The 27,981-nt window shown below is 57.2% G+C and overlaps 1 protein-coding gene across 2 annotated transcripts; it reads left to right on the top strand.

Annotated features, from left to right (window-relative positions):
* Positions 1 to 97: 97 nt before the first annotated feature.
* Positions 98 to 26,658, top strand: SARDH (sarcosine dehydrogenase). Of its 2 annotated transcripts, none has more exons than XM_076355381.1 (21): positions 98 to 419; positions 1,193 to 1,514; positions 2,178 to 2,356; positions 2,898 to 3,077; positions 3,687 to 3,810; positions 4,013 to 4,113; positions 6,155 to 6,259; positions 6,713 to 6,842; positions 9,119 to 9,205; positions 9,333 to 9,423; positions 11,503 to 11,644; positions 13,307 to 13,390; positions 13,880 to 13,993; positions 14,554 to 14,692; positions 15,333 to 15,446; positions 17,020 to 17,167; positions 17,518 to 17,611; positions 22,635 to 22,797; positions 23,124 to 23,292; positions 23,759 to 23,894; positions 26,092 to 26,658. In XM_076355381.1, exons 2-21 carry the CDS (start codon positions 1,199 to 1,201, stop codon positions 26,215 to 26,217), a joined length of 2,742 nt encoding a protein of 913 aa, XP_076211496.1. In that variant the 5' UTR covers positions 98 to 419; positions 1,193 to 1,198; the 3' UTR covers positions 26,218 to 26,658. The 2 variants fall into 2 exon arrangements, with proteins under 2 accessions (XP_076211496.1, XP_076211497.1); XM_076355382.1 differs by lacking the exon at positions 98 to 419 and adding an exon at positions 493 to 550.
* The last annotated feature ends 1,323 nt before the right edge of the window (positions 26,659 to 27,981 follow it).

Raw genomic sequence — 27,981 nt, 5'->3', positions numbered from 1 at the left:
CCTTGCTGTGTTTGCTTTCTGGCATCCAGCTGACGGCTCCAGCCAGCACCGAGCAAGCCCGGGAGGCTGTGAGCCCCCGCTGGCCCCAGCTGGGCTGTTTGTTCTCTGCCGGGCACCGAGCCGGGGAGAAAAGCAGCATTTTCCTCCCTATTTCGAATTTCTCCGTTCTGCCTGACTTTTCTTCTTCGTTGGGAAGTAGCAGAGCCACGAGAAGGATAAGAGCTCGTCCTCAGCCGCCTGGGCTGGCTCCGCTCTCCTCCGGCACTGGTTAATGTGTTTTGCAGCAGAGGCTGAAGGGACGGCCGTGCACGGAAGAGGAGGAGGAGGAGGAGGAGAGCATCGGAGGAAGGCAGGGGCCCCACGGCCATCGCGGCAGGGAAAGCCAGCCCAGAGCGAGCCTCGCCGGAGAGTGGAGGCTGGCAAGTAGCAGCCGCCGGGCGGTGGGAACCTGCCGTGGGCTGTCCGAGAAACTCCTGCGGGTGTCGCGGGATTTCCCGAGCGGGAGTTTGCAGCTTTGCTGGGCTGCGGGGGGACAGTGTGGGGACAGCGGGTGCGTGGTAGCGAACGGGGTGTCTCGGTGGGGTGACCTCTGGGGCGGCCCCCTCCCATGGCCCATGGCTCGCATGGGAGGGGGTGGCGCTGGCCTGCAAGACCCCGCTGCACCCCCGCTTGTGCACCCAAAACCATGCGCCCTGAGCAAACTGCGAGCCATGTCCTCAGCCAGGAGCCCTGGGAGCAGGGGCTGGGGTGTCTGCAGGCAGGATCTGTCCCCGTCCCCCACCAGCAGCCATTGCGCTGCCCTCTTTTGATAGGGAGCAAACCTTGCGCCTTCATTGTGGCCAACCAGGCTCCTGGGTAAAAGGGAAAAAAAGAAAAAAGTGGTTTCTGCAGGCGTGAGTGAGCACAGGCATTGCCATGCCCTGTGCATTTCCAAGCCCCTTTTTTAAGCGGGGCCCCTCCGAAGGGTGTTTGGGAGCCGCACACACGTGCAACTGGGATCCCGTTTCCCTGCTGGAAGGGGGTCCCAGCAGCCTGCGCAAGGACGTGCCCTGGCGCTCGCTCCAGCCGCTGCGAGCTGCTCAGCCCCTTGCACAGCACCCGGAGATACCGCTACCACCGAAACGGTGGTGGAGCCCCTGGGCTGGCCGAGGGTCCCCTGCCTGTGCCAGCGAGGTGTTTTTGGGATTTGCAGGTGGAGATGTCCTACGTGAGCTGCGCCTTGCGGGCAGCCGCCCCCCGCTGCCTGCCAGCCCCCTGGAGAAGCCCCCGGCCCTTCAGCAGCGCGACGGGCCCCACGGCGAAGAAGAGCGTCCCGTACCAGAAGACGCTGAAGGAGGAAGGCTCTGGGACTGGGGAGCCCAGCCGGCCCCTGCCGCCCTCGGCCGAGGTGGTGGTCGTCGGGGGGGGCAGCCTGGGCTGCCAGACCACCTACCACCTGGCCAAGCAGGGTGTCACCAACGTCGTGCTGCTGGAGAGGGACCGCCTGACCTCGGGCACCACTTGGCACACGGCCGGTGAGGCGGTGGGCACAGCGCGGGTGCTCCCTGGGGTGGGGGCGGCGGGCGCGGGGATGCACACGGCTTGGGATGTGCCGTTGCCCATGGAGCGGATCCGTTGCGCAGGCTGGCTCTGGATGTGTCGGAGAGTTCTGGCTTTAAGTGGGGAGAATTTCAGGGTTTCTGTTTTTCCTTCCGGCATAACTTTTTGTTAAGAAAACATCCCCCAAATTTTCTTTTTTTAAAAGTTTTACATGACCACGGGAAAACTAAACAGTTTATCTCCACACCTTTTTTTGTTTCTTTAGGCCAATTTTCTTTGGCAGGGAGGGGGGAGCTAGGGAAGATTAATTCAATAAGCTTTTTGGGGGTTTGTTTCTTTTGGGGTCGGCTGCTGCATAAACCCCCTTTTTTCCCATTCATTTAATGCCCAAGGAAAATAGAAATCGATGGTTTGTAGCTCTCCCACGTCGCCACGAGATGGAGCAAGAACCCCGGCAGGGTGACACACGCCACGCGTGGGACGGCGGCCCCCCCCCCCCCCCCCCCCCGCCTCTGCGTCTCACTTCGGGTGCTGGAGGGGCTGCGGAACCGCCTGTCCCACCCGCGGGCTGTGTGTCGTGCGTGTGTGTCCTCCACACCCCCCCCAACACCCCCCCACCCCCCCACCCCCTTCCCCAGGTCTGCTGTGGCAGCTGCGTCCCAGCGACGTGGAGGTGGAGCTGCTGGCACACACGCGGGACGTGGTCAGCCGGGAGCTGCCGGCGGAGACGGGGCTGCACACCGGCTGGGTGGAGAACGGAGGGCTCTTCATCGCCTCCAACAAGCAGCGCCTCGATGAGTACAAGAGGCTCATGTCGGTAGGGAGAAGCCCCTCGGTGCGTCCCCCCGGCCGGGTGGGCTGCGGGAGGTGGCGTTTATCTCCTGCCCGCGGGAGCAGGGTTGGGGGGTCCCAGGGCTGCGGAGCACCCGGGTCTCCGAATGGCCCGTCCCTCCCTGCCTTCCCACCTGGAGTGGCCTGGGGTGGGCTTCCAGGGCAGCCTCCTGGCTTCCGTAAGGCTGCTGAAATCAGGCAAAATGCTGGCAAAGTAGGCAAAATTAAATCCAGCCGTGGATTTTTGCCCTTTCAGGTAGTGGTTGCATCATTTTTCCAGTTCCACAGGAGTGGTAGCATCATTTATCCAGCTGCACAGGCAGCTTGTATGTGAATACGGGACCATATTCCCTGAGATCTGTGCAGACCATCCCACCCCACGCTGGATTTAGGGCTTGCCTTGGGGCAGCAGTTGCCTCATCTGGGAGAGAAACACACCCTGGGGGCCTCCTCCTCCTCCAGCAGCAAGTGATGAGCAAAGCTTTTGTTGCCTGCTTGAGCTCCCGGTTTTCTTGTCCGGTTGGCAGCTGGGGAAGGTGTACGGCGTGGAGTCCTACGTCCTGACCCCGTCGCAGACCAAGGACCTGTACCCACTGATGAACATCGACGACCTGTACGGCACGCTGTACGTCCCCAAGGACGGCACCATGGATCCAGCTGGTACCTGCTCAACTCTTGCCAGAGCAGCAACTGCCAGAGGCGCTACGGTAGTTCCTAATTAGTAATTACTCATTAATGCCTGTTGACCCTGGGAGGAGATTTCATCCTCTGCCTTCCCCATCTCCTCCTTTCCCACTGGAGCAGCGCTGCTCCTGCAGCATCAGGTCTTTGCCCGTGAAGGGCGTTGTCCTGTTCAGCTTTGATGGCTGTTTGGGTCACAGCGACGAAGCTGGCAGGAGCTGCGAGATCCAGGGAAAATGTAGGATGAAAAAAAGACCTTTAGGAGCAAGACAAGGCAGCGCCCAAGGCAGGTTCCTCGGGAGAGTGGAGGTTTTAGGGTCAGGTAACACAATCCATTCCTCGAGGCAGGGACTTACCAGCCCATCCTTGGTGCATTGCTTTGCTCATGTGCGTGTAAATAATAAATATCCTCTGCAACTGCAGTGCAGAGAGCAGTGGTTTAAGTCTGCAGCTGAGGAGGGGTATGTTGTTATCAGCAGTAACGGTAAGAGCTGTTGAGAAAAGGAGATGGCCATTGCCAGACTGCTGCTTAGATTCACCTTTCCCAGATTTGGGGGCTAGATGTCAGGCGAGCCGGGTTGTCCCACTGCCCTTGCGACCCTGCTGTGACTCTGCTGCCCTTCCTCTGCCACCAGATCATAGAGAACTGCCCGGTCACCGGCATCCAGGTCAGAGCTGACAATTTTGGGGTGAAGAGGGTGTATGCGGTGGAGACGGCCCACGGGACCATCCAGACTCCCTGCGTGGTGAACTGCGCAGGTACAGCGTGCAAAGCACAGCGGGGAAGGTGGGTGACCGGGGCTGCGGCCTCAGGGCAGGGGGTGGCTTTGCATCTCGTGAGCCGGAGGGTCTGCATCAGCCCTTGTCCCCCCCATCTGGCTGTCACCCCCAGACCGCCGCAGCTCTCTGGCGGGGTGTGGAGGATGGAGAGGTGCTCAGTGTGGGGCTGCTCTCTCTGCAGGCGTGTGGGCGCGAGCCCTGGGCCAGCTGGCCGGTGTGCACGTGCCGCTGGTGGGGATGCATCACGCCTACGTGGTGACCGAGCGCATCGAGGGCATTCAGGTCAGTCCCGCGTGGCTGCAGATCAGCTCCTCTGCTCTGGAGAGCAGCGCAGGCTCCTGCGCCCCTGCACGTGGCAGGGGGAGATGGGACAGACCCCCCTGCACGCCCAGACTTGTGGGATCCCCCCCACATTCCTGCCTTCAGTGCAAGCCTGTGCTGCCAGGCCAAGCTCTGCAGGCACCCGGGGAAGTGCACACCCAGCAGCTTCTCCTCCTAGCAGGCCTATCAGACTACCTTTAACAGAGTTGTATTTAATATTTAACAATGTTATGGCTAGCAGGAGAATTCCTTTTTTTTTTTTTTGTCTCGGTAGAATTATTATGGGGTCTCTGATGTGTTTGGTGTCTGATAGCAGCGTTCATAAAGATGCCAAATGCTTTCTGAACAAGCCCCAGGCGCCGGCAGGCAGAGGTGTAGCTCTCCAAGTGTTTCTAAACTCTCCCAAGAAATCTGTTCCTGCCGTCTGCCTGCAGAGAATTGTTCAGGAGTCAAAGGAGAACTCATTCATTCAGGCACCAGGGCTTTGAGGATGACATGTTAGTTGGTTTCCATCCCACTGACACAGTCTGTGTCTAACTTTTCAGTCCGAGGTGCCTCATTTTAAAAAGTGCTGGTGTCAATGATTACATTTATATCCCAGTAACTCCGCTGTGCCGTACAAACACGGTGAGAAAGAGGCTTTTCAGAGAAGAGGCTGCAGCTTGCAGACCCCGGTGCCTCCTGTTCAATCCGCTTAATTCCATTTGTCAACATGAGCTGACACACATTTAGTGTGGCCAGCAGGAGCAGGGAAGTGATCGTGCCCCTGTACTCGGCACTGGTGAGGCCGCACCTCGAATACTGTGTTCAGTTTTGGGCCCCTCACTACAAGAAGGACATCGAGGTGCTGGAGCGTGTCCAGAGAAGGGCAACGAGGCTGGTGAGGGGTCTGGAGAACAAGTCTGATGAGGAGCGGCTGGGGGAACTGGGGTTGTTTAGCCTGGAGAAAAGGAGGCTCAGGGGAGACCTCATCGCTCTCTACAACTACCTGAAAGGAGGTTGTAGCGAGGTGGATGTCGGTCTTTTCTCCGAAGTAACAAGCAATAGGACGAGAGGAAACGGCCTCAAGTTGCGCCAGGGGAGGTTCAGATTGGATGTAAGGAAAAATTTCTTTACTGAAAGAGTGGTGAAACATTGGAACAGGCTGCCCAGGGAAGTGGTGGAGTCCCCATCCCTGGAGGTATTTAAAAGACGTGTAGATGAGGCACTTAGGGACATGGTTTAGTGGGCATGGGGCTGTTGGGTTGACGGTTGGACTCGATGATCTTAGAGGTCTTTTCCAACCTCAGTGATTCTATGATTCTATGATTCTATGAATTGCAGTAGGCCCTACACCAATACTTCCGTGCTATCTAAATGTTTCTCTATCCATTATTCACGAGAACAAATCCCTCATTCTTTGCGCACCGCTGCCCCCGTGTTGTGCTGTTGCATCCTCCCGCGGAGGTGGGTGGCGGAGGAGTGATACTTCCCAAGCTGGGATCAACCGCAGCGGCTGCTGCCGCTCCCCTGAGCATCCCCGGTGCTGCCTGTGCCGCGGCGGAGCAGCCGGAGAGCCGAGGCGCTGCTGCCCCGGCTTGCGTGCAAATGCACCCACAGCACGGCTCCTGCCCGCAGCGCTGGAGTTCGCCGGCTGCTAATTAGGCAGGATTTGTGCAAGACTTGGCTTCCAGCTTGGGTGCCTGGGCTCGGGCCTGCTGAACGGGCACGCTGCCCGCAGCATCGTTGCCTGCGTAAGCCGCTTTGCCCGTAGTTCGGCCAGGTTTGCTGGAACTGACCTGGGTGTCTTCCCCTTGGGGCAATGTGGGCACCCAGATTTCGGGGCTGTGGGAACATCCACGGAACCACCACTGCTCCCATCCTCAGCGGGTCACTGCTGCAGGAGCTGACCCTGTGCCCCAGACCCCCAGCTCATCCTGATCAGCCTTGCCAGGGCGATGCTGGGAGACCCCATGGGTCTCGGCCCCCTCTCACCCCTCCGCTCCCCCTCCCCGTTTTTCAGAACATGCCAAACGTTCGTGATCACGATGCCTCAGTGTATCTCCGTCTCCAAGGCGATGCCCTTTCCGTGGGTGGATATGAGTCAAACCCCATCTTCTGGGAGGAGGTGAGCAGTGCTGGGAGGTTTTCTGGGGGAATGAGGCAGGTTTCCCACCTTGGAGGGGGGGGCACAGGTGTGAGTGCCTCAGCCCCCGGCTCCTGCAGGTACCAACCTCCATGCGGCCGGTGGGGAAAGCACGGGACAGCTTCTTCCCTTTGCGTCTGTCTGTACAAGGTGCAGAGGCAACAGGAATGAGATGAAAAGGCTGGGCGGGGGGGGGGATTTAGAGGCCACCGTGCGCTCCCTGCCCTGCTGCGTCATCCCTTTATCCGGGTGCAGGTGTCTTAATTCGGGCTCTGCCCCAGACCTTTGGCTGGGCTGTTCATGAAAACCCAGAGAAACCAGAGTCTGCAAAGCAGCCTCGATTTTCTATGGTCTCTGAGGCTGCCAGAGCTGAGAAGCTCTTACGCTCTCAGCTGTACTCTATTTTGTGTCCCAATTCCTGTTTCCCACCTTCAGGTATCTGAAAAATTTGCTTTTGGCCTTTTTGATCTGGACTGGGATGTTTTCATGCAACACATTGAAGGTGCCATCAACAGAGTACCGGTGCTGGAGAAAACGGGCATTAAATCCACCGTCTGCGGGCCAGGTAATGTGGCAGGGGTGGCACCGGGGTGGCTGCGTTCCTCCAAGGATCTTGCCGGAGGCAAGGGGAAACTTCATAACCTGGGGAGAAGAAAAACTCTCTGAATGCAGAGAAAGCGCCCGTGGTCTGGCTGCAATGGTCGCATCTTCCGAGGGGTGGCATCCCAGGCTTAGCCTAAGTGGAGAAATACCCGGGGAGCTTATTGCCTTGGTTCAAACCGGGGGGTGGCTAGCGCAGATTTACAGCCGATGTTGTGGCCACTGGACTGGGGAATTCAGGGGCAGATTTTTTTTCAAGCAGTGGCCGTTATTTACCAAGTGTTATATTATTATTTTTACTACTTGCTTCTGGGCCAATGACATTAGGTTTACCCCGATTTACATCCCAGGCTGTCTGGTGTGGAGTTAAAGGCCTTAGCATCGCTGCAGCGATGCCAGCCGTCGAACCCGAGCCCTGCACACTTGGTTTGGCCTTGAAATCCACCACATGCTAAAAAAAAAAAAAAAAAGAAATTAAAAAAAATCCCCTTTTGCTGAAGCACTTAAAGGGAAACCCTCGAGGCCCTCGGGGAGGGAGCGGTGCTGCTGTACAAGGGGAAAGTAGGGCACATCTCCTGCCCCACAGCAGATAAAACGTGACATGTACAAGGTGGAGGGCTTGGCCCTGGGTATGGCGGGTTTGATTAAACTGCGGTGTAAGCAGAGCTGGTGGCCTCCGGTGGGGAGCTGACTTCTAATAGATAAATGTCTCGTATTTGTAGTACAGTAATGTGATTTCCAAAGGGTCAGCGCTCCTGCTTTTCTACTTTTTGATTTAAACCAGCAGCTGGTTTGCTTGCGACAGCTGAGTCACGCTGGACTGAAGCAAATAGCAAACGCTTGTCCTTTCTGCTGTCCGGTAAATATTTCACCACCAGAACAGCTACCGCGCAGTGCTTCAGGCACAAGGGGCGAAAGCAGACTGAATCGGCGTGGTTTAAGCTGTTTCTGCTCCGGCTGCTGATCCAACCCTGCAGCCGGGCGGGCCAAGGTCCAGTGTGAGCACTCAGCAACCGTCCCAGTGCAAAGTCAGCAGGGCTGGCGTGCACCCCTGGTTAAGGGGAGGTGCTTTGGGTGTTGCTCCATTAACTCAGTGAATTTGTAGCCTGGCGTATCGGTAAGGGGATATTGGCATGAAATAATCTTCTGACTCTCCTCTTTTGCCTTCTCCTGAGCACAGAGATCTTGGGAAACAAGCTGGGCACTGCTGAGCAGGGGAAGGACCAGACTGAACTCTGTCTTCCCTCTCTCCTTTCGCACGGATAGATGAACCACCATAAAATAGGGAGGAGGATTGCACACCTCTGTCAGGGTGTTTTGCTCTGTCCTCCCTACTGGGGATTTGCACAGGGGCCGTGGTTGATAGCCCTACGGGGAGCAGGAGCTGGCAGCATGAGACATCATTAGCACAGGAGCCTTGGGCGACATCAGCAGCAATCCCTCAGCTGAATAAAGTAGCTTAAATTAATGAAATTTCCCAGCAGAAACCGATGAAGGTGAAAAATAGTCATAAAAATGAAATATGGCCCAGGTGTTGAAGAGGCAATGAATGGGTCTGTGCAGCTCCCTCGACTGGGGGAGCGTGAGAAAGAAAGAGGCTGCTTCAGCCGCCGCAGTGCCTCGTGCCCCTTCTGGCTGGGGATTCGTTCTGCTTCACAAATTTTCGATCTAAACCTTAACACCGAGGTCCTCCCCCTGCAGTGCTGGCATGCAGTGAGCGCTGCCGAGCTGCCCGGGAGCATGGAGGGCACAGTTAACCCGAGCCCAGGGTCTCAACGGTGCAGGAACAGACTGCGCAACGCACAGGGCTGCAAAGGAGCTGCCTTGTGCCACCAGTGCCTGCCTCTGCCACCGGCAGTGCAATGTGCATACATATGTGTGTGTGCATGCATATGTGTATATTTATGCAAGCTTCTGAAGCAAATATATGTATATATATATGTATGTATATTTGCTTCAGGAGCCTGCACAAGACCCCTGCGTGATGCTGGGCATCCCAGTATCAGGGAAACCTTCCCTTCGGCCTCTGCTGCCTGGGCGCTGTTGGAGCGGCGCAGGTGGGGGATGCCCGAGCTGAGATGCTGGGAAGTGCTCGGTGTTGGTCCAACGCTGTCTCTCTGGGAGCAGGAGCAGTATGAGGGCAGCATGGGAAGTTGTAGGAACCCTGCTCCTAAAGTACCTGATGTGTCCCCAAAACGCCTGCCCTGGCCTTGCTGGCACATGCCCCTCTCTGTCTTGCAGAGTCATTCACGGCCGACCACAAGCCACTCATGGGGGAAGCCCCAGAAGTCCGAGGCTTCTTCCTTGGCTGTGGCTTCAACAGCGCCGGTAAGAGAAACCCGAAGGGATCGCACCTCGGGCATCCCAATGTGGGCATCATATTCCGGGCAGAGCCCGGCATCCACAGCTGCGCTTGGCCTCCTGGCCTCATCTGGGTCCTCGCCTCTTCCCCCAGGGATGATGCTGGGAGGTGGCTGCGGGAGGGAGCTGGCTCACTGGATCATCCATGGGCGGCCAGAGAAGGACATGTATGGCTACGACATCAGGCAAGTCACCCCGGCTGCCCCAGGTCCCCGCGGGCTGTGGCCTCCTTCGCTGATACCCTTCATCTGCGGGTGGTCCTTGGGGATGGATTTCGAGGCAGGGCTGGATGCTGGCATTGGGAGTGGGTGTCAGGCAGCGTCTGTGCCGCAGCCTGTGTCCCTCTGAGGAGCTGGAATCAATTACACTTGATGGCTTTAATGAATTTACATGTGGGGTTTATCTCATTTGCCTCATCCCGCTTCTATGCAAACAGCTTCCATCAGACGCGAGGAGATTGCAGTGATGGGAAAGGACAGGGTAATTACGTTTGGGTTTTGTTGTTGTTCAATTAGTGCCGTGCCTAATCCTCTAAGTTAATAATCGGGGGTGATGATTTCAACAGGAGAAAGATTAGCTTTCCCCCTCCTCTGCAGCACGACATGGGCCGGGAGTTTTGACTGTGCAGATGTTGGCTCTGTAATTGCTTTTGACTTGCTCAATTATATTTGATTGGGTTTGGGCTTTCTTATAGGGCTGCTAGCGACAGCAACCACCTTGTCAGGGACAAAGCTTTTAAGATCGTGTTGCTTTAGTGACAAAGCTGGTAAACACCTCATTGACTCGGGCTGGGAGGAGAAGGGAGTCGGTGCTGGTGCCTGCAGAAGTCAGCGGGAGATGCCTCCAGCAGCCTTCCTCCACCAGCCCTGCAGCCGGGCCAGCGATGGGCCAAGCCCGGGAAGGAGAAATCCCCGGGCAGGGCAGGCACTGGTGCATCGTTAGGCAGGCGCGTTGGCACAACCGCAGCCGTCCTGGGGCTGACCTGCGCCATGGGACCCCGGCCCCGATCAGACAGTGGCCGGGGGCTTTCCAGCCCTTGCATCTGGATTACCCGAGCATCCCCCGTATCCTGTCTGCCCGTCATCAAGCTGATGTCAGTCCCGTTTTTTTTCTTTTGGTGACAATTACTAAGCTTCTCTTTAAATAACTCCCTTTTCTGCACTTTTAAATATTTATCCTCTCAAAACACTCGCTTGTAAATATTTCATCTGGCAGCTGTTGCTCCTCTTGCCGCTGTCAAACATTCAGCTTGTCGGTGAAGGGGCCGGGGCTGATGGGGCAGCTGGGGGTGCCGGTGACATGCCATGTGTCACCTGCTGCCTGTCCCATGCCGGCAGAAGAGGCAGCTGCTCTCACAGCAAGCCCATGGCTGCTTTTGGGGAGCATTGCTTGCGTTGCTTGCACCACTGCAGGGCTCGGCCCCAGTGCCCTGCCTCTCCTCTGCACCCAGGCAGCGGGGAGGGAAGCTGGAAATATTGTTTTAAAAGGCCCTATAGGTGACATTTTGTCTTGCCTTTCGCCTGCTGCCTGCCTCCCTTTCTCCAGACCTCCTGGGGGCTTTGGGTTGGAGAGGAGCCGGTGGTAATTCAGAGAGCCGCGCTTCCCTGCCTGCTGAAGGCGGAGGACGGGAAAGGTGCCACTGGCGCCCAGGGCTGCTCTCCATGAGTTATAGGTCTCTGGTAATAATAACCTGAGCATGTGCTGAGCTGGCACATTCCTTCAAGGAGCTTTTCTGTTTGAAAGATGAAAAAATGTCAAACAAATTTAAAATGCTTGGGGTTTTATTTATCTTTCAGCCCAGGGAGAGTTGGATGAAAAATGTAAGGAATGTCCAAGGCTCTTTCCTTCGTCAGGTCTGCGTTTAAACCCGGGCTGTGCACGAGGCATGCTCTGAGGCCGGCCCCACGCTGAAGTGAAGCAGAATTCACTTCAATTCTCCTCTTTTTCTATTTTTTTTCCCTCCAACAGTGCTGTATTCTGCTCCCGGTTGCTCTGGGGTACACGTGCCTGGAGCAGGGCTGGGGAGCTCGGTGGGGGCTGCAGTGAGCGCCCAGCTCTGGTGGGCAGCGCTGCGGCGTGGCCAGCACCAAGCCCCGCTTGGTTCCTTTGCTCTCCGACCCATGAAAGGCGTGCAGAAAGAGCAATTTTACACCACAGCAGCTGCATCCACATCTGGGTCTGGCCAAGAGGGCCATGCCTGGGTGAGGAGGCACCCTGTGAGCCGGTGGGCTCATCCAGGTGGCCTCCATCTCCCTGCCTTCCAGGAGGTTTCACCACTCCCTCACTGACAACAACCGCTGGATCCGGGAGCGGAGCCATGAGTCCTACGCCAAGAACTACTCCGTCGTCTTCCCCCACGACGAGCCGCTGGCAGGGCGCAATGTGAGGAAGGACCCCCTGCACGAGGTGAGGACACGCACCCTGACCTGGGCTGCCTTGTGAGGAGCAGTGGGAGACCTTCACAGCACCCTTGCAGCAAAAAAGAGGTGGCAAGGACTGGCCGCAGCTGTATTGCTCCCCAAAGGAGCGTGCCGCATCCTTACTCCCATCCATCCATCCTGGGAAGATCCCTGCTGAATCCCAAAGCTTGCTAGGTGCACACTGCGAGGGTGCTGGGGCCATGGACAGTTTAATGGTAGAGATGCCAAGCATTCCCCTAAGATTTAACTTAGCAGATACGGCTTAAGAGCCCGGTGATGGTCGCTGGGCAAAGGAAAAGTGGAGAGAAGGGCCCAGAGGCTTATTTCATTCACTGCCAGTCTGGCTCGGGGGCAGTTGCAAGGGCTGTGGGATGCCGGATGCCCACGGTGATCTCCTGGCTCCAGCTCGCCATGCCTTGCTTGCAGCTCAGCAGCAGCTTTTCCTCCCCAAAACAGCATCTCGCAATGCAGAGCAAGGTCGGGTCACGGGGAGGGATGCGGGAAGAGTGGGGAGCAGCTGTGCCTCCGTGGAGGCGGTTTTGCCGGCACCCCCTAAGTCCCCGCTGGTTTTGCTCCCTGTAGCTGCCAGCCAGGGCTCCTCCCTGCTCCCGCCTTCGCCAGCTGCTTCCTTGCACAAATCTTCATAAGTGAGCGCTTTCAAGATGCAGCACTTGAGAAAAAACCACCAGTTTCCAGCGGTTTGCTGCACCAGCAGCATTGCAGCTGCCGCGACTCAGAGCCCCCCAAAACACCCACCGCTCCCGAGATGCTCGGGGTGACCTGGCGCCGGTGCCTCATCCCATCCCGTCACTGCCAGCCCCAGTCCCAGCCCCGGCAAGGAGCAGCCACATTTCTCAAGCCCATTTCTGCTCGTCACTAATTCATATCGCACCATTCCTCTTCCAATGGAGAGCAGGGGCTCAAGCAGTAAAACAGACATCCCTCTCGGCCATCCCCCGGTGTTTGGTTGACGGCTCAGTTGTTTTCTGTCACCGAGGATGCAATTTATTTTTTAATAGCATGTCTAATAAGCGATGCCCATTTGACTGACAGCCTGGTATTTATACATGCAGCTCCAGAACATGTGCTGTGTTTTATAAATAGACACTGAATCATTTCTGAAATGTTCAACAAAATCTATTCTTTTCCGAACAGAGGCGCCAAACACAGTATCTTAATGGATCTCTAATTAATTGCGTGCAGAGAGATTTTCCTGAGAGCACAGAGGAGGAATGAGAAGGTTGCCATATAAATCTTAAATGTTGTTATATAATTAGTCTTGTAAACATCGGGGGGAATCTTGCTCTCTGGATTTAGCATCTCTCGGTCAGTAATTCCTGCACCGTAGCGCAAGCTTTGGTGGGGTGCACAGCTGGGCTGCCTGACTCCTGCCCGTCGGCTGCCATTCAGGCAAATACCTTTCTTGGGGGAACAAAAATATCAGGCAATTTGCAGGCAGCTGGGGTTTGCCACTGTTTTAAAAGACAAACTGCAGAGCTGATTTTGGCTGCTGATAGCCAAAGCCAAGGGGTCACAAGTTGGGTCTTGAGAATGCACTCGAGGAGAGCAGCCTGGACGCTGCTCAAAAAGCAGTGAAAAGGCTTTTTTTTAACCATTTGTTCCCATTTCTCTGGCTTCGCTTGCGTAGGAGCTGCTGCAACAGGGCTGCGTTTTCCAGGAGCGGCATGGCTGGGAGAGGCCCGGCTGGTTCAGCCCCAGGGGAGCAGCCCCGGTAAGCACGGCACGCGTTTCGGAGGCCGTTCAGCCTGGAGGGTACCGGCCGTGCCCGACACGTGTAGGATGCGTCCTGCGTGTGCAGGGTGTGCGATATGCTGCAAGCGGTTGCATGTCCCCAAAACGGGTCCATAAAAGCTGTTGGGCTTTAATTCGCTATAACAGCGGTAAGAGGGAGATCCGCGTGTGCGTGTCGTGTGCGTCTGTCTGCCTGTCCCTCTGCCACAGGCAGCATCTGCCTGCAACGCCCCCAAACAACAGGCACTGATCTCACTTCTATATATTGAAGAGAGCAGCGGGCAGGGATGCCGGGGTGGGGACCCGTCACCGCGGGCAGGGATGCCGGGGTGGGGACCCGTCACCACAGCCAGGTCCTGCACGGACCCGCTCCTCTCCTGGCATGGGGTGAACGCAACTGGGAGCAGCTGCTTGGCTTCGGCCTCGCATCATCTTCCTCACTGCCCCCATCCTCCCGCTTCCCCGCCAGGTCCTGGATTACGACTACTACGGCGCGTACGGCCAGGAGCGTCACAGGGACTACACCTACAACCGGCTGCTGGGGGACGAGTACACCTTCGACTTCCCCCCCCACCATGACATCGTGAGTGCCGGGGGGCAGCCCCGTGCCCCCCCCCTGGCCGAAACCACTGGGCACATCTGGAGCCGGGGAGGGGTTAGAGGCAGCAGAACCCGTGCCACACCGCCGCTTTGGGTGGAGTTGATGAGGCTCAGAGGGAGGGGAAGCAGCGAGCTTTGCCCAAAACTGGGAAAAATGTTCCAAAAAGATTAAGGGAAATGTATGGCCCGCGCTCGGAAGCCTCAGCAGAGAGGCCACGGGAATTTTACTGCTGCTTTTCTAAATGAAAGACTTGAGACTAGCTTGGGAGAAAAACCCAATTTGATAAAATTTAACTATTATAATTGATAACTGTCACTGTGTTAGTGAGGTAAGGAATGGGATTGAGCATACAGGATGGCCTGTCAGGCTTGCTCCATTTAATACCTGATTTTTCAGGAGTGTTTTGAAGCTGTACAGCCTTTAAAGGCACCAGGCGAGTGTCCTGGTATTGTTTCCCATTACACAAATGGTTTTAACGTGTGTCTCCCTTTGTGGAGTGAGAATATGGCTCAACTTCAGTGGTGTGTTTGCTTTAATCGTAGATCAAGAATGAATGCTTAATGTGCAGAAATGCCCTGGCTCTCTTCGACATGTCTTATTTTGGGAAATTCTACCTGGTTGGTCCTGAAGCAACAAAAGCGGCGAACTGGCTGTTTACTGCCGATGTGAGCAAAGCACCAGGTACTGGCTCAGTCCCCTTATTTCGGCTGCGCGTTGCCTCTGCTGAGCGCTGCCCTGGCAGGATGCCCTAGGAAATCACATCTTAGACCAAAACAAACCAGGGGGAACCCAAACTGGCTTTTCTTTTAAATGCTGTTTTTGCAGAGGGTATGGGAAGCGTGTGAGAGCGACTGCTTTCCCTGTCCTCACCGGAGGCTGGATTCTGCTCTCATTTACAGAGGGGCAAATGTGCTCTGAGCTGGGGGGTGAGGGAGGGGGGGGTCTGGCCCTCTGGCTCCAGCTGTGGCTCACAGCTGGAGATGTGATGGGTACTGGAGTAAATCAAACACCACCCTCACCAGCCACGGTTTGCACGGGGAGAAGCTGCCCCCTTCTCTGGGGGTGTGAGGCAGCTTATGGCACTTGCAGGCATTTCCAAGGATGCAGCTTCAGCTCCTCACACAGATCTCGAGGGGAAAAAGCATCACTCCTCTCCCCCTCCTGGTGCTGGGACATCCAGGGTCAGTCAGGGCATAACCAGGCAGTGGCAGCTGATGTAATGATGAGGACAAATTTTCCTGGTACCCACCTCCCTCTGCCGTGGCCGTGGCTCTGTGCCGGGGCCGGCTGATGGGCAGCGGCGCCCGCCTCCATCCCCCAGGCTCGACCGTGTACACCTGCATGCTGAACAAGCGGGGCGGCGTGGAAAGCGACCTGACTGTCAGCCGGATCAGCCCTGGGGACCCGGCCTCCCCCCTGGCCCCCGCTTTCGAAGGTAAAAGCCCTGAGCACGGGGATGCTGGAGTCGGGTGTGTTTCTGCAGTCGCCGTGGGGCTGGGGGGGGATCGCCAGCTGGGTTTGCCCTCCCGCAGTTCAGCTCCCAGCCTCTCCCGCTGCCTTTTTCAGCTGCGCCAATGCACGCAAAGACCTTTCCAGTCCTGGGAAGCCGTGGTGGCAGGTTCGGTCTGAGGCCCGCCAGCACCTCCTCCATCCCTGCCATGCTCGGGGGGGGGCCGCAGGCGCAGGGGTGATTGCATTTACCTAATGGCAGCCACCTGGCTTTTTCCACCTCTGCCCCTCAGTCCCTGTAACCCGATTATCCGCCTTGTCCCCGGGGGCCTGCACTGCTCATCGGTGTTATTGGGTTTGTCCAGCCCCGGTTGGCGGCTCTGACCTCTCCCCAAGTTCTTATCAGCTGCAATAAAGGGGAATTGAAATGGAGCAGAGCAGTCAGCCCAGAGGGCAGAAACGGCATTAGGCAGCAGCAGCAGCAGAGGAGGGTGCTGAGCTCGGCTCCGGCAGTGCTGTCAAGCTCCGTGCCCGGTGGTACCGGGCTCTGCCAGGGCTGCCACCAGAAGGGAGGTTTGCACCGGGATGCCCAGTGCCAGCGGAGCCCCGTCCCCACGCAGTGTCACCCTCAGAGTTGCTGCTTGGAAGGGACCAGCCCTGCAGCGGGTGCAGCCCCCAGCGCTGGCCCGGGGCGGTGGGTGTTGCGGGGGGCGATCTCAGCACCTTTGCCCCAGCGTGGTCGGGTGCCAGTGAGCTCTTCCCTCCCTGTGGGAGAATCCTGCATCCCTCTCATCTGGGGTGCTCGCAGGGGGCAGAAGGGTGACGGGAAGCGGATGGCAGAGCTGCAGGGTTTGTCGGGCAATGGAGGAGTTTAATCGCAGCAAAGTCTATTTTTCCAGTTACAGTAGGTGGCTGCACTTATTATCGTTATGACAGATTACCAGAGAGCAATTTTGTAGTGGCAGGAAAGACAGAGGGAAGATTGATTACATATTAATCAGCTCTCAAACCCCATCCCTGGGGATTTTTCCACCCAGGATTACTGACGAGATGAAATTCCACCTCGTATACAGTGCAGACCCTGTACTGGTTATGGCCCGGTCGCTGCAGCCCTCCCTGCTCCCACCTGTAGATCCCCGCTCCCTCCGCACTTTGGTGTCTGTTCCGTACTGGGACAAAAAAGCAGATGCTTTTGCTGTTGTTCTTGAGGGACAAAGAGTTTTTTCTCTTCCCGTGGTGCTCATGCACGCACAGGCACCTCCAGGGCTCGAACAGCTTTTTTTACCTTTTCTTCTTTCAGGTTTTAATGGTCATTTGGTTTTCACTGTGCTGAGCCCCACAAAAGGCAGCATGGATGTTAGCAGAGCCCCAAAGCCCTCCCTTGGCCCAGCAATATTTAACCCCCCCCTTCCTTGGCAGTCCCCCCGAGCTGTGCAAGCTGGAGAGGCTCAGGGCTGCAGCTCAGCCTCTGGAGAGCAAAACCAGCCCTGAGCTGAGCTGGGCATCGCCCCCAGCCTGATGCTCTCAAGCCTGAAAGGCTGCCGGGGGGTGTCTTCTAGGGGACGGCTACTACCTGGCTATCGGCGGGGCCGTGGCTCAGCACAACTGGTCGCACATCACTGCTGTGCTGCAGGACATGAAGCTCCAGTGCAAACTCCTCGACTGCTCGGAGGAGCTGGGCATGATGAGCATCCAGGGTCCCCTGAGGTGAGTGTTGGGAGAGCGTCGCGGCCCCCTCCTTGCACCCTGACCATGGAGGGATGGAGGGATGCAGGGATGGATGGAGGGATGCCTCAGACGCAGGCCAGGTCCCCGTGTCGGGCAGGGGTAGGTGTGAGTCGCATGGCAAGAGGCGATGGTCTGGCTGGAGCGACACTCCGTTTGCTGGGGAATTGGCATTTCTTTCCAGGCTCTCACAGCATGGCATATCACCCACGTCTGCTCCCCTTTGGAGGGACAAGCAACTTGCTTTGGTAAAGCAAGTTTTAGTGACAACCCTCAGAGCAGGCTGGCGAGCTACATGATTTCACCATGGCCGCTTTGCTGTTTCCCCACAGCCGCGTCGTCCTCCAAGAAGTGCTCGACACCGACCTCAGCAACGAGGCCTTCCCCTTCTCCACCCACAAACTCACCACGGCCGCAGGATGCACGGTAGGATGGGGCTGGCCCTCCAGCTCCCCAGGGATGTCTGTTCACGGGGGTGACCGCCCGCCAGCCTGCGCAGCCGAGCATCCTCTGCTAGGGAACCTGTCTGCATCCACATTGCTGCAGTGGGCGGCTGGGAGGTTTTGTTGGGTTTTTTTTGTTGGAAAAGGCCAAAACCTGGGGTGTTTTCTTCCCCGTTTGCTTGCCAGGTGCCAGCCCGCTCTCCCAGCCCGTCCAGCAGTGTCATATCCCGGGCTGAGCTTGGGGAAGGGACATGGTGACTTACGGCTTTGCAGCGCTGTCGGAGGAACAAGAGACACCTCCCACGGATTAGGGGCAAGCGCTGGTGACAAAGAGATTTATCTGACACTCTAGATCCCCTCCTTTTCTCCCTACTCCTAAAAAAACCAGGGACGATTTAATGTAAAGCGTTTCAGGCACTGGCGGTAAGGGCTGGGCAGCCTGTGGAGCCGGTGTATTTGATCACAGGAGAAGTCTGACAACCTTAAGCTTTCTGTACAAGCGCAGATCATCCTGCATTTGTGCAGACTTCAGGGCTCACGTCAGCAGTTATGCAAGAAAAGCGCAGAAATCGTAATGCTCCGCGTTAATGCCTCGGGCTGAGCCCCTCGGTGTCAGAGCGAGGGGACGAGAAGCCCTTTGGGGTGATGGTGGAAACCAGCACCGCTGCCCGGCTTGGGTGCCTGGTGGGGAGTCATGGGTGGGGGGGTGCTGGCCAGCTCCTGCCCCCCGATGCATCGCCGGGGGAGGCAGTGCCGGTGCGGTGTTTTGCAGACGGAGGTGAGCTCGCTTTGCCTGTGCTGCCTGCCTGCAGCGCTGCCTGCAGAGCACGGGGCAGGCACGTGCGTGCTGTCCTGAGTGCCACAGGCCTCAGCAAGCCATGGGAGATGCACCTTGCCCAGGCTGGCAGCCCGGCGCCTCTGCTGGGACCCACAGCGATGGGTTTAACACGTTGTGTGGCATCGCTCGGAGGTGCGGAGGGAGGAAGGCTCAGCCTAAAGCGGTTTGTTGTCCTTTGCTGTGTTGCAAAGAGGTGGATCAGTCCCCGGGGTTTGCTGTGAGGTTTTGCAGCGCTGTCTGCTTGGTTGGACTCCTCTGTCTCACCTGGTATGGGGCAGCGAGAAAAGCACCTCAAATCTCTCCCCCGTCTCGCCCGGTGAAGATCACGTGAAGTTATCCCTGGGGAAAAGGTGGTGGTGGCAGTTCTTTGAGGAGAAGCTGCTGATTTAGCCTGCTTGAAACACCCTAAATAGAAGAGTTGGGGACCATGAAGTGTCATTTTGTCAAAAGAGAAATGTTCTGGGGAAATGTGCGACTGGCAAATTTTGGTATTGGGGGAAAAAAACTTTTGCAAGGTTTGCCTGAGGAGCTCTGCCTTGGTTTCCTATTTATGTCTACCTCGCATGAAATATTCCTTTTTATGTTCCAATGCAAAACCACCCCTTTGGAAGAGGGGGTCGAGTTGCACCCCAGCCTTCCCATGGGAAATCTGGGCAGGCAGTGATCCCAAGGCATCCCTCTCCCGCCCGGAGGAGCCGGCTGGCGGGAGGGACCATGCCGAGCATTCGCTCTGGCTCTCAGGCAGGTGAGAGACGACGGGGGGGTGATGGGAGACGAAGGGGGTGAAGGTGCAGCGGTAAATCTTGTAAAAGGCAGCAGGAAAACAGGGAGCTGGAGGCAGGATGGATATTAGTGAAATTGGGTTAAGCCGCACGTGGACACTTTTCATTCGGAATTAAAGTGGCTTTAATTCGAATGCAGCTGGCTGCTGAAGGGATTGCTGCTAAATCAAATTAAGGCTTCTTGATTTGTGAGCAAGAGCCTAGCCAGGGTTTAGGGCAGTTTGACTAAGCCCAACTGCCAGAGTGGATTTTGCCCAACTCTGATTAATCCTCCAAACCATCACCATCAGTGTGCCCTGTGCCCCAGGTACCGAAAACCCACAGTGTGGCCAGCGTCCCCTTGGGGGGGGACAGTGGCACGGGGGACCCGAAGGCCAATTCATTGTTGCAGGTTGTCCAACACGCTGCATTTTAGTCTCTGCTGGTGAGTTACAACCCTCCCCACGCCCTCCCCTGTCACGCCTGTGGCAAGCTGGTAACATCTCATAATAATCTACTTATCCCCTGGGAAAGGTGTATAAACGTTCCCTTTTTTAAGAGCGTGATTAGTGTATTTGCATTCCGCTTCAAGTGTACAACAAATAATCCGGTCCTGTGCGGAAGAAATAGCTGGTAGAAATTCTGTGGCTTCTTTTGGGTGTAAATGCCCTGACTGTAGGAAGAAAGCTTTCCTGCCCAAGGGCTCTGGGCTGGGGGGGGGGGGGGGGCACCCTGCCTGCTGCCAGGGCCACCCTTCAGGAGGTCTCCGTCAGGCCCCCGCCACACAGTGAGCACAGGGGACTCCATCCCATGCCAAAATTAGAGTAGGAGGGTTTCTCAGGACAGCGGGCTGAAGCCTTCGCTGATATTATCACCTTCCAGGGGGATTAAACTGAACCCAACATCTTTAAAAAGTTATCACTGAGATTTTCATGCATGAACCCAGTAGTTGAACAAAATCAGCTGGAGTGAAAGGAGAGCTCCAGCAGAGGTAATGACTCTGGAAATTACCGATTGGTTTGTGAGTTTATATATAGCGTCTCTCATTGTATTGAACAGCAGAGAAAGGTCCCCCTTTGAATTTCACTGCTGGATACAGGGTAAAGTTCAGGTTTTCATTTTCTAGAATGCTTAAAATGCTTTTGAATTGCTGCTGAAAGACCCAGGAATTGCTGCTATTTCATAGCTCTAGTCGAAATCTAACAGAAAAGCCTGTTCCTAGGGGAATTTAGCAGAAAGCCGGCTGGAGCGGCTGAGCCCAGCCCTTGACATCCCCCTTGGTCTCCGTGGTGGGATGTGCACCCTGCCTGGGGTATGCGCATGTGGGTGCAACCCCCAACCCCTGCCTGTGCGAAGCTAATGACTGGCACCCCAATTTTCCTGAGGATACCTGTTTTCTATGGTGCACTACTCTGCCTCACTGCTCTTGCCGGGATGCTCGCTCCCCCAAAGCAGCAGTGGTTTGAGGGGAAGTTTCTCCCGGGAGTAAGTCGCTCCTGAAAGTAAAGTGCACTTTAGCTGTGGCACTGACTGCTGAGTCGCAGGCAGGGTTAATGAGCCGGGAAGTTGCCTGTCAATCCCCAAAGCATCTCCTGCCTCGATGAAGATGGTAGCTGGCTGCAGAGGCTTGATCTCTGGCTGTTCCCTAACTAGGTGACACCTTTGTGCAGAGTGAAAAGCTTCTCCTTGCCCCTCATGTCGGTGCACCTCGAAAGGTGATTGCCAGCCTTTGGGCTTCACTGTGTGGCTGGGGCAGGGGCTGGCTCCCCGGCACGGCTTGTGAGGAGGCTCAAAATAAATTCCTAATATCTGTTGTGCTCCTCCCTCCTCTCCACTTCTATTGTAAAGGTTAAGGTGTCTTAAAAGCTGCCTTAAACTCTGCTTGAGGACATTCTTTTTGCAGTGCCGGTAGAGCACGGGGGTGCTGGGGGAAGCAAGGATGGATTTGGGTTTCTTGGCCATCACCCGCTGGCCATCCTCACAGCGGAGAGCCCGGGCACCCCTTTGGTACTTCTTATGCCTGTCACTGCCTGTTTTGGGCAGCGGCTGCTGTTTTCTGTTGTTGTTTATACCCGGGATTAGAGAGCACAGCTGAGACCAGCTCCTGGTTGTAGTAAGAGCTCAGCAAATGGCAAGAGGCAGTTTCTGCCCCAATGGCATCCAGAGCCAGCACGGGCGAGACAGCCCCAAAGCTGCTGAGCATGCCTGGCCAACAGAACCAGCCTGGAAGTCTCTTCCTAGCTGAAAACTGCTTTATTAAGACTGCAGATCACAATCTGGCGTGAAACTCTTGAGTTAATCTCTCTCCCAAAGCGAGGTATGCATTTGCAGTTGATGTGCATCCGAAGGGATGAACCAGAGGGATTTTTGTGGGGGAGGAAGAGGAGAAATCCAAAGGGATGAAGCAGAGGGAAATGCAGCTCAGACTCAAGGGGTATCTCCAGGGAAGGTGCCTGAGCTGGGGTGGCCCCAACCGGCCTGGAAAGGTTTGGGAATGCAGACTGTTTCAGTAGGGACAACAGGAGGATGCAGGCAAGCCTGCCTGGGCTGGGGGGACACGGGCAGAGCAGTCCCAGCATGGCCGGGATGTCTGTGCCCCCGGGATTGCAGGCAGGCAGGCATATCTCCGAGAATGATGCTTCCCCCGAGAAGCACCGAGTCCCCTGTGCTGATCTGCTCGTTCCTCTTTGGAGCTTCATGCATTCGGTCTGGAGCTAATTTGGCAGCAGAGAGTAACGCTTTGGGGCACAACCTCCGCTGGGGGAGACCTGAGCATCCCCCTGGGGTGAGCAGGGTGCGGGTCGGGACGCTGGGCTCAGCCCCTGCCCGGGAGCGTAGGGCTTTTGGGTGCTTCTGCCGTGGGAGCACCATCCCAAGCCGGGGACGTCCCTGGGGGGGACAGCAGCCACGAAGTGCCCCAAAGCAGGACAGTCCTGCTGGGGACCGGCTTCCCCATCTGACGGGCTGATCTGGGGAGACGCAGGGCTGGGGGTGCCTGTGGGCTTTCCTCTGGCGTCGATGGATCAGCAGAGGGAGACAAAAGCCCGGCTGGAGCCAGAGCGTCACGTCTAACTCCAGCCCGGCTGGTGAGACAGCCCTGGGATCAGTGGCCAAAGGATGCTGAATGCAGCCCCCTCTGCCCGCTGGCCATCCCTCCTGGGCGCTGACGACAGCTGGGTTTGAGGTGCCAAACTTAGGCTGTTCAGAGACGAGAAATTCAGGCTGACCCTGGCTTTGTGCACTAGGGGAGAGTAAAGAAATGCCTTCCACGAAAGCAGGGCGTTTGCACAAGGTTCCCGGGCAAGCCGGCTTTCCCCCTGCCATGGCGGCATGTGGCTCCACAGCCTCTCCTGTACTGCACAGCCCGGCTCTGTCCGCAGGGGTGTTTGGCCTCTTGCATTTCGCAGGTCCGTGCCATGAGGTTGTCGTTCGTCGGCGAGATGGGCTGGGAGCTGCACGTGCCCAAGGCAGACTGCGTGAAGGTTTACCAGGCGGTGATGCAGGCGGGTGCCCGGCACGGCATTACCAACGCCGGCTACAGAGCCATCGACAGCCTCAGCATCGAGAAAGGTTTCTTGCTTTCCTTGCAGCAGCACTCGCTGCTTTGCCTCTGGCCGGGGGACCAGGGCAAATGAGTTTTTCCCAGCTTCGAGGGCAGGTTAGTGTGACTGGAGGTCTGGCAGCTACTGGCAGAGATGCTACCAGCGCCAGCACTCCGTGCTGAGACTTCCCCAATACGGGCTCCTCTCGAGGGTGCTTTGTCCAGGGCCAAATGAATCGAGGGCACCAGGAGCGTCCAAGAGGCAGGGGTGATGTCTTGGTCTCCTGATGCTGCTCAACCTGGGCTTGCTGCTGTGGCAGGGAGAGGCTGGGTGACCCATGCTTGCTCTCTGCAGGGTACAGGCACTGGCACGCAGACCTGCGCCCCGACGATACCCCTCTAGAAGCAGGCTTAGCCTTCACCTGCAAACTCAAGTCCAGCATCCCCTTCCTGGGCCGGGAGGCTGTGGAGGCTCAAAAAGCCAAGGGCATCTTCCGCCGTCTCGTCTGCTTCACCGCTGAGGAGTGAGTACCACTGCTGGGCTCCACTTAGTGCTGGGCAGCACCCAATGCCAGTGGCCGCCCTGGGACGAGCACCTTCAGCCATCCCCATCCACCCCTGCGCCCGGGCATGCACGTGGAGCTCAGTTGCAAGCCGGCTCGGCTGTTTTCCATGCTCTAATTCCGTCTCTAATTTAAATCCCGCTGCAAATTCACTGCTGGATGTTTAATGGGAGCTGGAAATGGTGTGAGAGGGAGTGGGTTTATCTTGTTTCACCCAGAACAGCGGGAGGTTTTGCAAATCGGGCTGGAGGGGCTTTGCCAGCACCTGGGATCAGCGCAGGGAGTATAATGAACCTGTGGGCAACGGGAGCCCCGGTACGTGGGCTGGCCCGGGGCAGAGCCAGGGTCTGGTCCCCCCAAGCCCCTCTCCCCCCATGGGGTCTCAACGTGGGGTTTTGTGGAGAACAGCTCTGCCTTCGCCTTGCAGGAAGGTGCCGATGTTCGGCCTGGAGGCGGTCTGGAGGGACGGCGAGGTGGTCGGCCACATCCGTCGGGCAGAATTCGGATTTGCCATCGACAAAACCATCGCCTACGGCTACATCCGTGACCCCACGGGGGGCCCAGTGAGTACAGAACCCCTGCCGCCGCCAGCCCCCGGGGACGGCTGCGCCTCCTTCCTTGCAGCGGGGGCTTGCCAGGGGCAGAGTGTGGCACTTGTTTGGTTTTGAAGCCGTATGCACAAGCTCACTGCAAACCCACTGTCTTCTGGGGAGCACGATGGGGCAGCCCCCCCATGCTCCCCCCGCGGTGGAGGCTGGAGAGTGAGGGATGCCACGGCTTGGCGGCGAGGTCGGTCTCACCAGCTGTCGCCCTGCGGGGCGCCGGCGGTGCTCTCTGGCTCAAGCGCTGCCTCAGATGTTAATTGCAACTGAGTATTTAATTGCAGTAGTGAAATAACTTATGTTATAGGGAGAAATGGCCAATAGGAGTGCAGCAGGCTCTTAATTAACCTGGGAGACTCCTGGATAGTAAATCAGATGCCCTCATTAAGCAGCGTGCTGTAGGCAGAGGCCAGGGACCCCATGTGGGGACAGAGGGCTGTGGATGACGTCCCCAGGGACCCTCCCTGTTGCAAACCAAGAGCAGTGCATATGCTTGTGCTTTCATCCTCTTGCTTGCCTTGACTTTTAATCCTGCATCAGTCCAAGACTCCTAAGTCAAGTGGTTTTGTGTTCCAGTTGCTCCCGCAGCCCCTGGGGACCACCTTTTCTCCCCACGGTGAATGTTCTCCCCTAGACCTTCCTTTCCTTTCCCCCTTTCGCACTCACTCTCTCCTCCCTGGTACATCTCGCTCTCCCAGCCACCCCCGCCTGCCCCAGGCGGTGTGACGGAGGCAGCAGGATGGAGGTAGCGGGGGGACGGTCCCCTCCTGCCTCCAGCGAGGCACCGATGCGACAGAGCGGCGCTGAGTGCATCCCCGCCGGCTGCATCCATCGCACCGCTCTCCCCGCTCGCACACCCGCCGGAGGGAAAGCTCTGCCGCGGCAGCGCGCAGCAGGGCGGGCAGCAGGCAGCTGCCTGCTGGGCTTCGCGGGGGCTGAAATGGCAGCTGTGGGGAGAGGCACCGCGTACGGCTGGTTGCACCGTGGGGTCCCCAGCACGTGCCAGCTCTTTCGCGTGGCTGCTCCGGGTGGCTGCAGCCAGGAAGCAGTGCTCGTTAAGCACACGTTAATGTGCAGCCCTCGTCTCCCCGCTCCCTGGGATAACTCCCGCTTGGTTTGGGCAGTAATTGTGGAAGGAGGGGGGAGCTTTGCTGCGCGGGAGGGCAGGTCCCTCGGGGGATCCGCACCGGGACCCTTCCCCATGCTGTCCCCATCGTGGGCTTCGTGCTGGACCCAGACCCCACACGAACCCTGAGCCCTTGGAGAGCCCCCCTCTTCCCAGCTCCCCGGCAGTGGGGCACCCAGCACGGCTGCTCAGGGCCTTGCTGTGTTGCATGTGGCCCTTTAGTTTCCTTCCCGTGGATACGGCCCCGCAGCCAACCGGGTGTGATGCTCCCCCACTCTGGGGCTGGGGAAGGGGGATCCAGGATGGGGATGTCTCTGTGGCATCGGGGCTAAAGAGCCAGAGGAGCAGAAGAGGTGCAAGGGGTGAGGCAGAGAAGAGAGAAACAAAAATTCTGTTTGTTGCTGAATTGCTGACAATTTCCAGGTGATAAAAGCACACCGGCATCGAGAGCTGCCAGCCCTTCCCTGTGCTGGGGTGTCTCAGCCGCCAGCACTGCCTGGCACTGGGTGAGCCTCCCAGGCAGAGGGGACAGCTCACGCTTGTCACACCAAGCGGTGACATCCTGCCTGCCACCGTGGTCCCCTCCTGCAGCCAGGGCCTGGCTCAGGGCAGTGGGGGCTGACTCCGTTCGGGTGTGCCACCCTTCACCCAGCCTGCCTGCTCTGGCCCCTCTGGCAATGAGCTCCCACAGCCTGGCTGTAAGTGCACCTTGCACAGGGTGGCACTGAAAAAATCCGCAGGCAAAAAAAACCAACCCTCAAAAAAAATTAAATACTGCATTCTTTTTATTTTTTTAGCTGAATGCTTTTAAAAACCTATTTTCCTCCTCTCTGTGCATCCTCCTGGGATGGCAGAGAAGACGGCAGAGATGTTTTCTGTGGAAAGCACATCTGCGGGGTGATGTGGGAGCTTGCCCAGCGTGCAGGGAGAGCCCAGTGATGGAGCTGGGATGCTGGCAGGGGGCTGGTGCCCCACTGGTGTCTCGCAGCTTGCAGCACCTAACGGGGGTTTCGCCGTGGCTCTGCCTTGCAGGTCTCGCTGGATTTCGTGAAGAGCGGCAGCTATGAGCTGGAGCGGATGGGGGTGACCTACCCTGCCCGAGCACACACCAAGTCCCCGTTCGACCCGGACAACAAGCGAGTGAAGGGCTTTTACTGAGAGTGCGGCAGCGCGGGGTCAGTGAGCGGATGCTGTGGACACCGGGATGGGGAGAGGGAAGATGCCATTAGGAGCTGCCGGCCAAATTCCCGGTCCCCGGGTGCCCCAGCTGGCTCCAGGGTCTGCTGGGAGAGCTGGGCAAACATCTGCAGCGAACTCATCAAGCAAATTTAGGTCAAATTAGAGGGGAAGAGGAGGAAGAGATTCCAAAAAGTCCAAAGATTTTGTTCCTATGTTTTCTAAATGAAGCAGTACCACTGCAGCAATAATTCTTTTCCATGGGTTAATTGGCCTGAAAACAGTGTTTTGCTCGACTGCAAATGAAGTGGTTTCAATTTTTGACTTTGCTGGAAACCCTTTCCCCAAAAATGTAGTGTCACGCTGCCTGGAAATGAATTTTTTAAACTAACTCTGCTGTTAATAACAGCTGTAGCCTCCAAACCTGCCGTCTCTCTGGTCCCTTGCTGCATCTGTCGCTGCTCTGATGGGTGTCGCCTTGTCCTGGCTGTGCCCTGGGGACCCGGTGCTGGGGTGGGAGCGCTCGTGGGGGCCATGGAGGGAAGGGGCAGGGGGCCCAGGGCCATTGCCCAGGCTCACGCCGTGGATGCTTTGCCCACTGCAGGGTTATTCTGCGCCGTGAAATCATTGGCTTTTACCCAGGGGGTTTCCAGGCACATTCTTCCCATGTCTGCAAGCACAGGTTCGTCCCTCCATCCCATCTCACCCTGGTCACAGCCAGAGCTTCAGGTCCTGCTTTGGCAAAATGCTTCCTTGTGGCTCCAAAGTTCAGAGGGAGTTTAAGCACCGACTTCTGTTGCCTTCGGTGGTAATTGGCACCTAAGGCCCTTTAAAAAATCAACCCTGGGGTGTGAAACATTCAGTGCCTGCTTCGATTTTGTTTGTGGTGCTCAAGTGATGCCTCAGTGTGCGATGGCTGTGCGGAAGGCGGGGAGGGTCGATCCTCCCCAGGCCTGAACGATGACTTTGTGGGAGGGCGAGAGTAAAGGCAAGTCCCAGTTTTTGGCCCTGGCAATGGGAGCGTGTAGGCGCCCAGAGAGCGCTGCCAGCCTGCGCCGGCCCCTGGGTTTGAAACGAGGAAAACACGGTGGTGCTGTGCAGCCCCTTGATGCTTAACTGGGGAGAGATTCTCATGTCATGCCCCAGAGAAGAAAAGAAACTCCCAAAGGCAAGTGCCGTCGGAATGTGGGTCCTTGCTGCATTTGTGTGTGTAGCCTCTGAATTTGGAGGAGAAGGAAAAGGAGTTTGGTGAATGTTTTGGCCCACGGCCGCTTTGCCGGTACGGTTTGTGTTTGTGTGTCCTCTGGGCTGCTCCCGTTACGGGCAGGACAAGCTCAGCACTGTGGTGTAAGCTCACTGACTGGGGCACTGACACCAGGGCTGCCTTTGGCCCCCGGCCACTGGCGGCTCCGTGGTCCCATCTGCTCTGCAGGCATCTTCCCAAAGGTCACCTCGGAGGTGGCTCCTTTTAGCTCCCAAGGGAGAGGGACATGCACGCAGAGGCCGAGCTGCGTGCTGCCAGCCCCGCAGCCTCCGGCAGCGCAGAGCCAGTCTCAAAGGCGTCGGGGAAGGTTTTTCATCGCATGCACAGAGCCCGTGAACCCCCCCACTGCTGAAGGGAAGGGGCAGCTGCTCCCAGCCCATCCCCATAGTCGTCCCTTGCTCTTGTCCCCTTGCTGGGCTCCATCTTCAGCAGTGCAGCAAGGGCCTGATCTCTGCTGAAGCTTTCACCCACCTGAAGAAATA

The sequence above is a fragment of the Aptenodytes patagonicus genome, chromosome 18, assembly GCF_965638725.1.
Source record: "Aptenodytes patagonicus chromosome 18, bAptPat1.pri.cur, whole genome shotgun sequence".
NCBI classification, from domain to species: domain Eukaryota; kingdom Metazoa; phylum Chordata; class Aves; order Sphenisciformes; family Spheniscidae; genus Aptenodytes; species Aptenodytes patagonicus.
Note: the sequence above shows the minus strand (reverse complement) of the source record. Positions and strands in the feature narration are given on the sequence as shown.

What these genes read in the sequence shown, in the direction of transcription:
- SARDH (XM_076355381.1), top strand. Translation starts at nt 1,199, where the DNA reads ATGTCCTACGTGAGCTGCGCCTTGCGGGCAGCCGCCCCCCGCTGCCTG. An exon ending in TCCCCCCCCACCATGACATC is followed by an intron (nt 13,994 to 14,553) that starts GTGAGTGCCGGG and finishes CTTTAATCGTAG; the next exon opens with ATCAAGAATGAATGCTTAAT. An exon ending in CCTGGCCCCCGCTTTCGAAG is followed by an intron (nt 15,447 to 17,019) that starts GTAAAAGCCCTG and finishes GGTGTCTTCTAG; the next exon opens with GGGACGGCTACTACCTGGCT.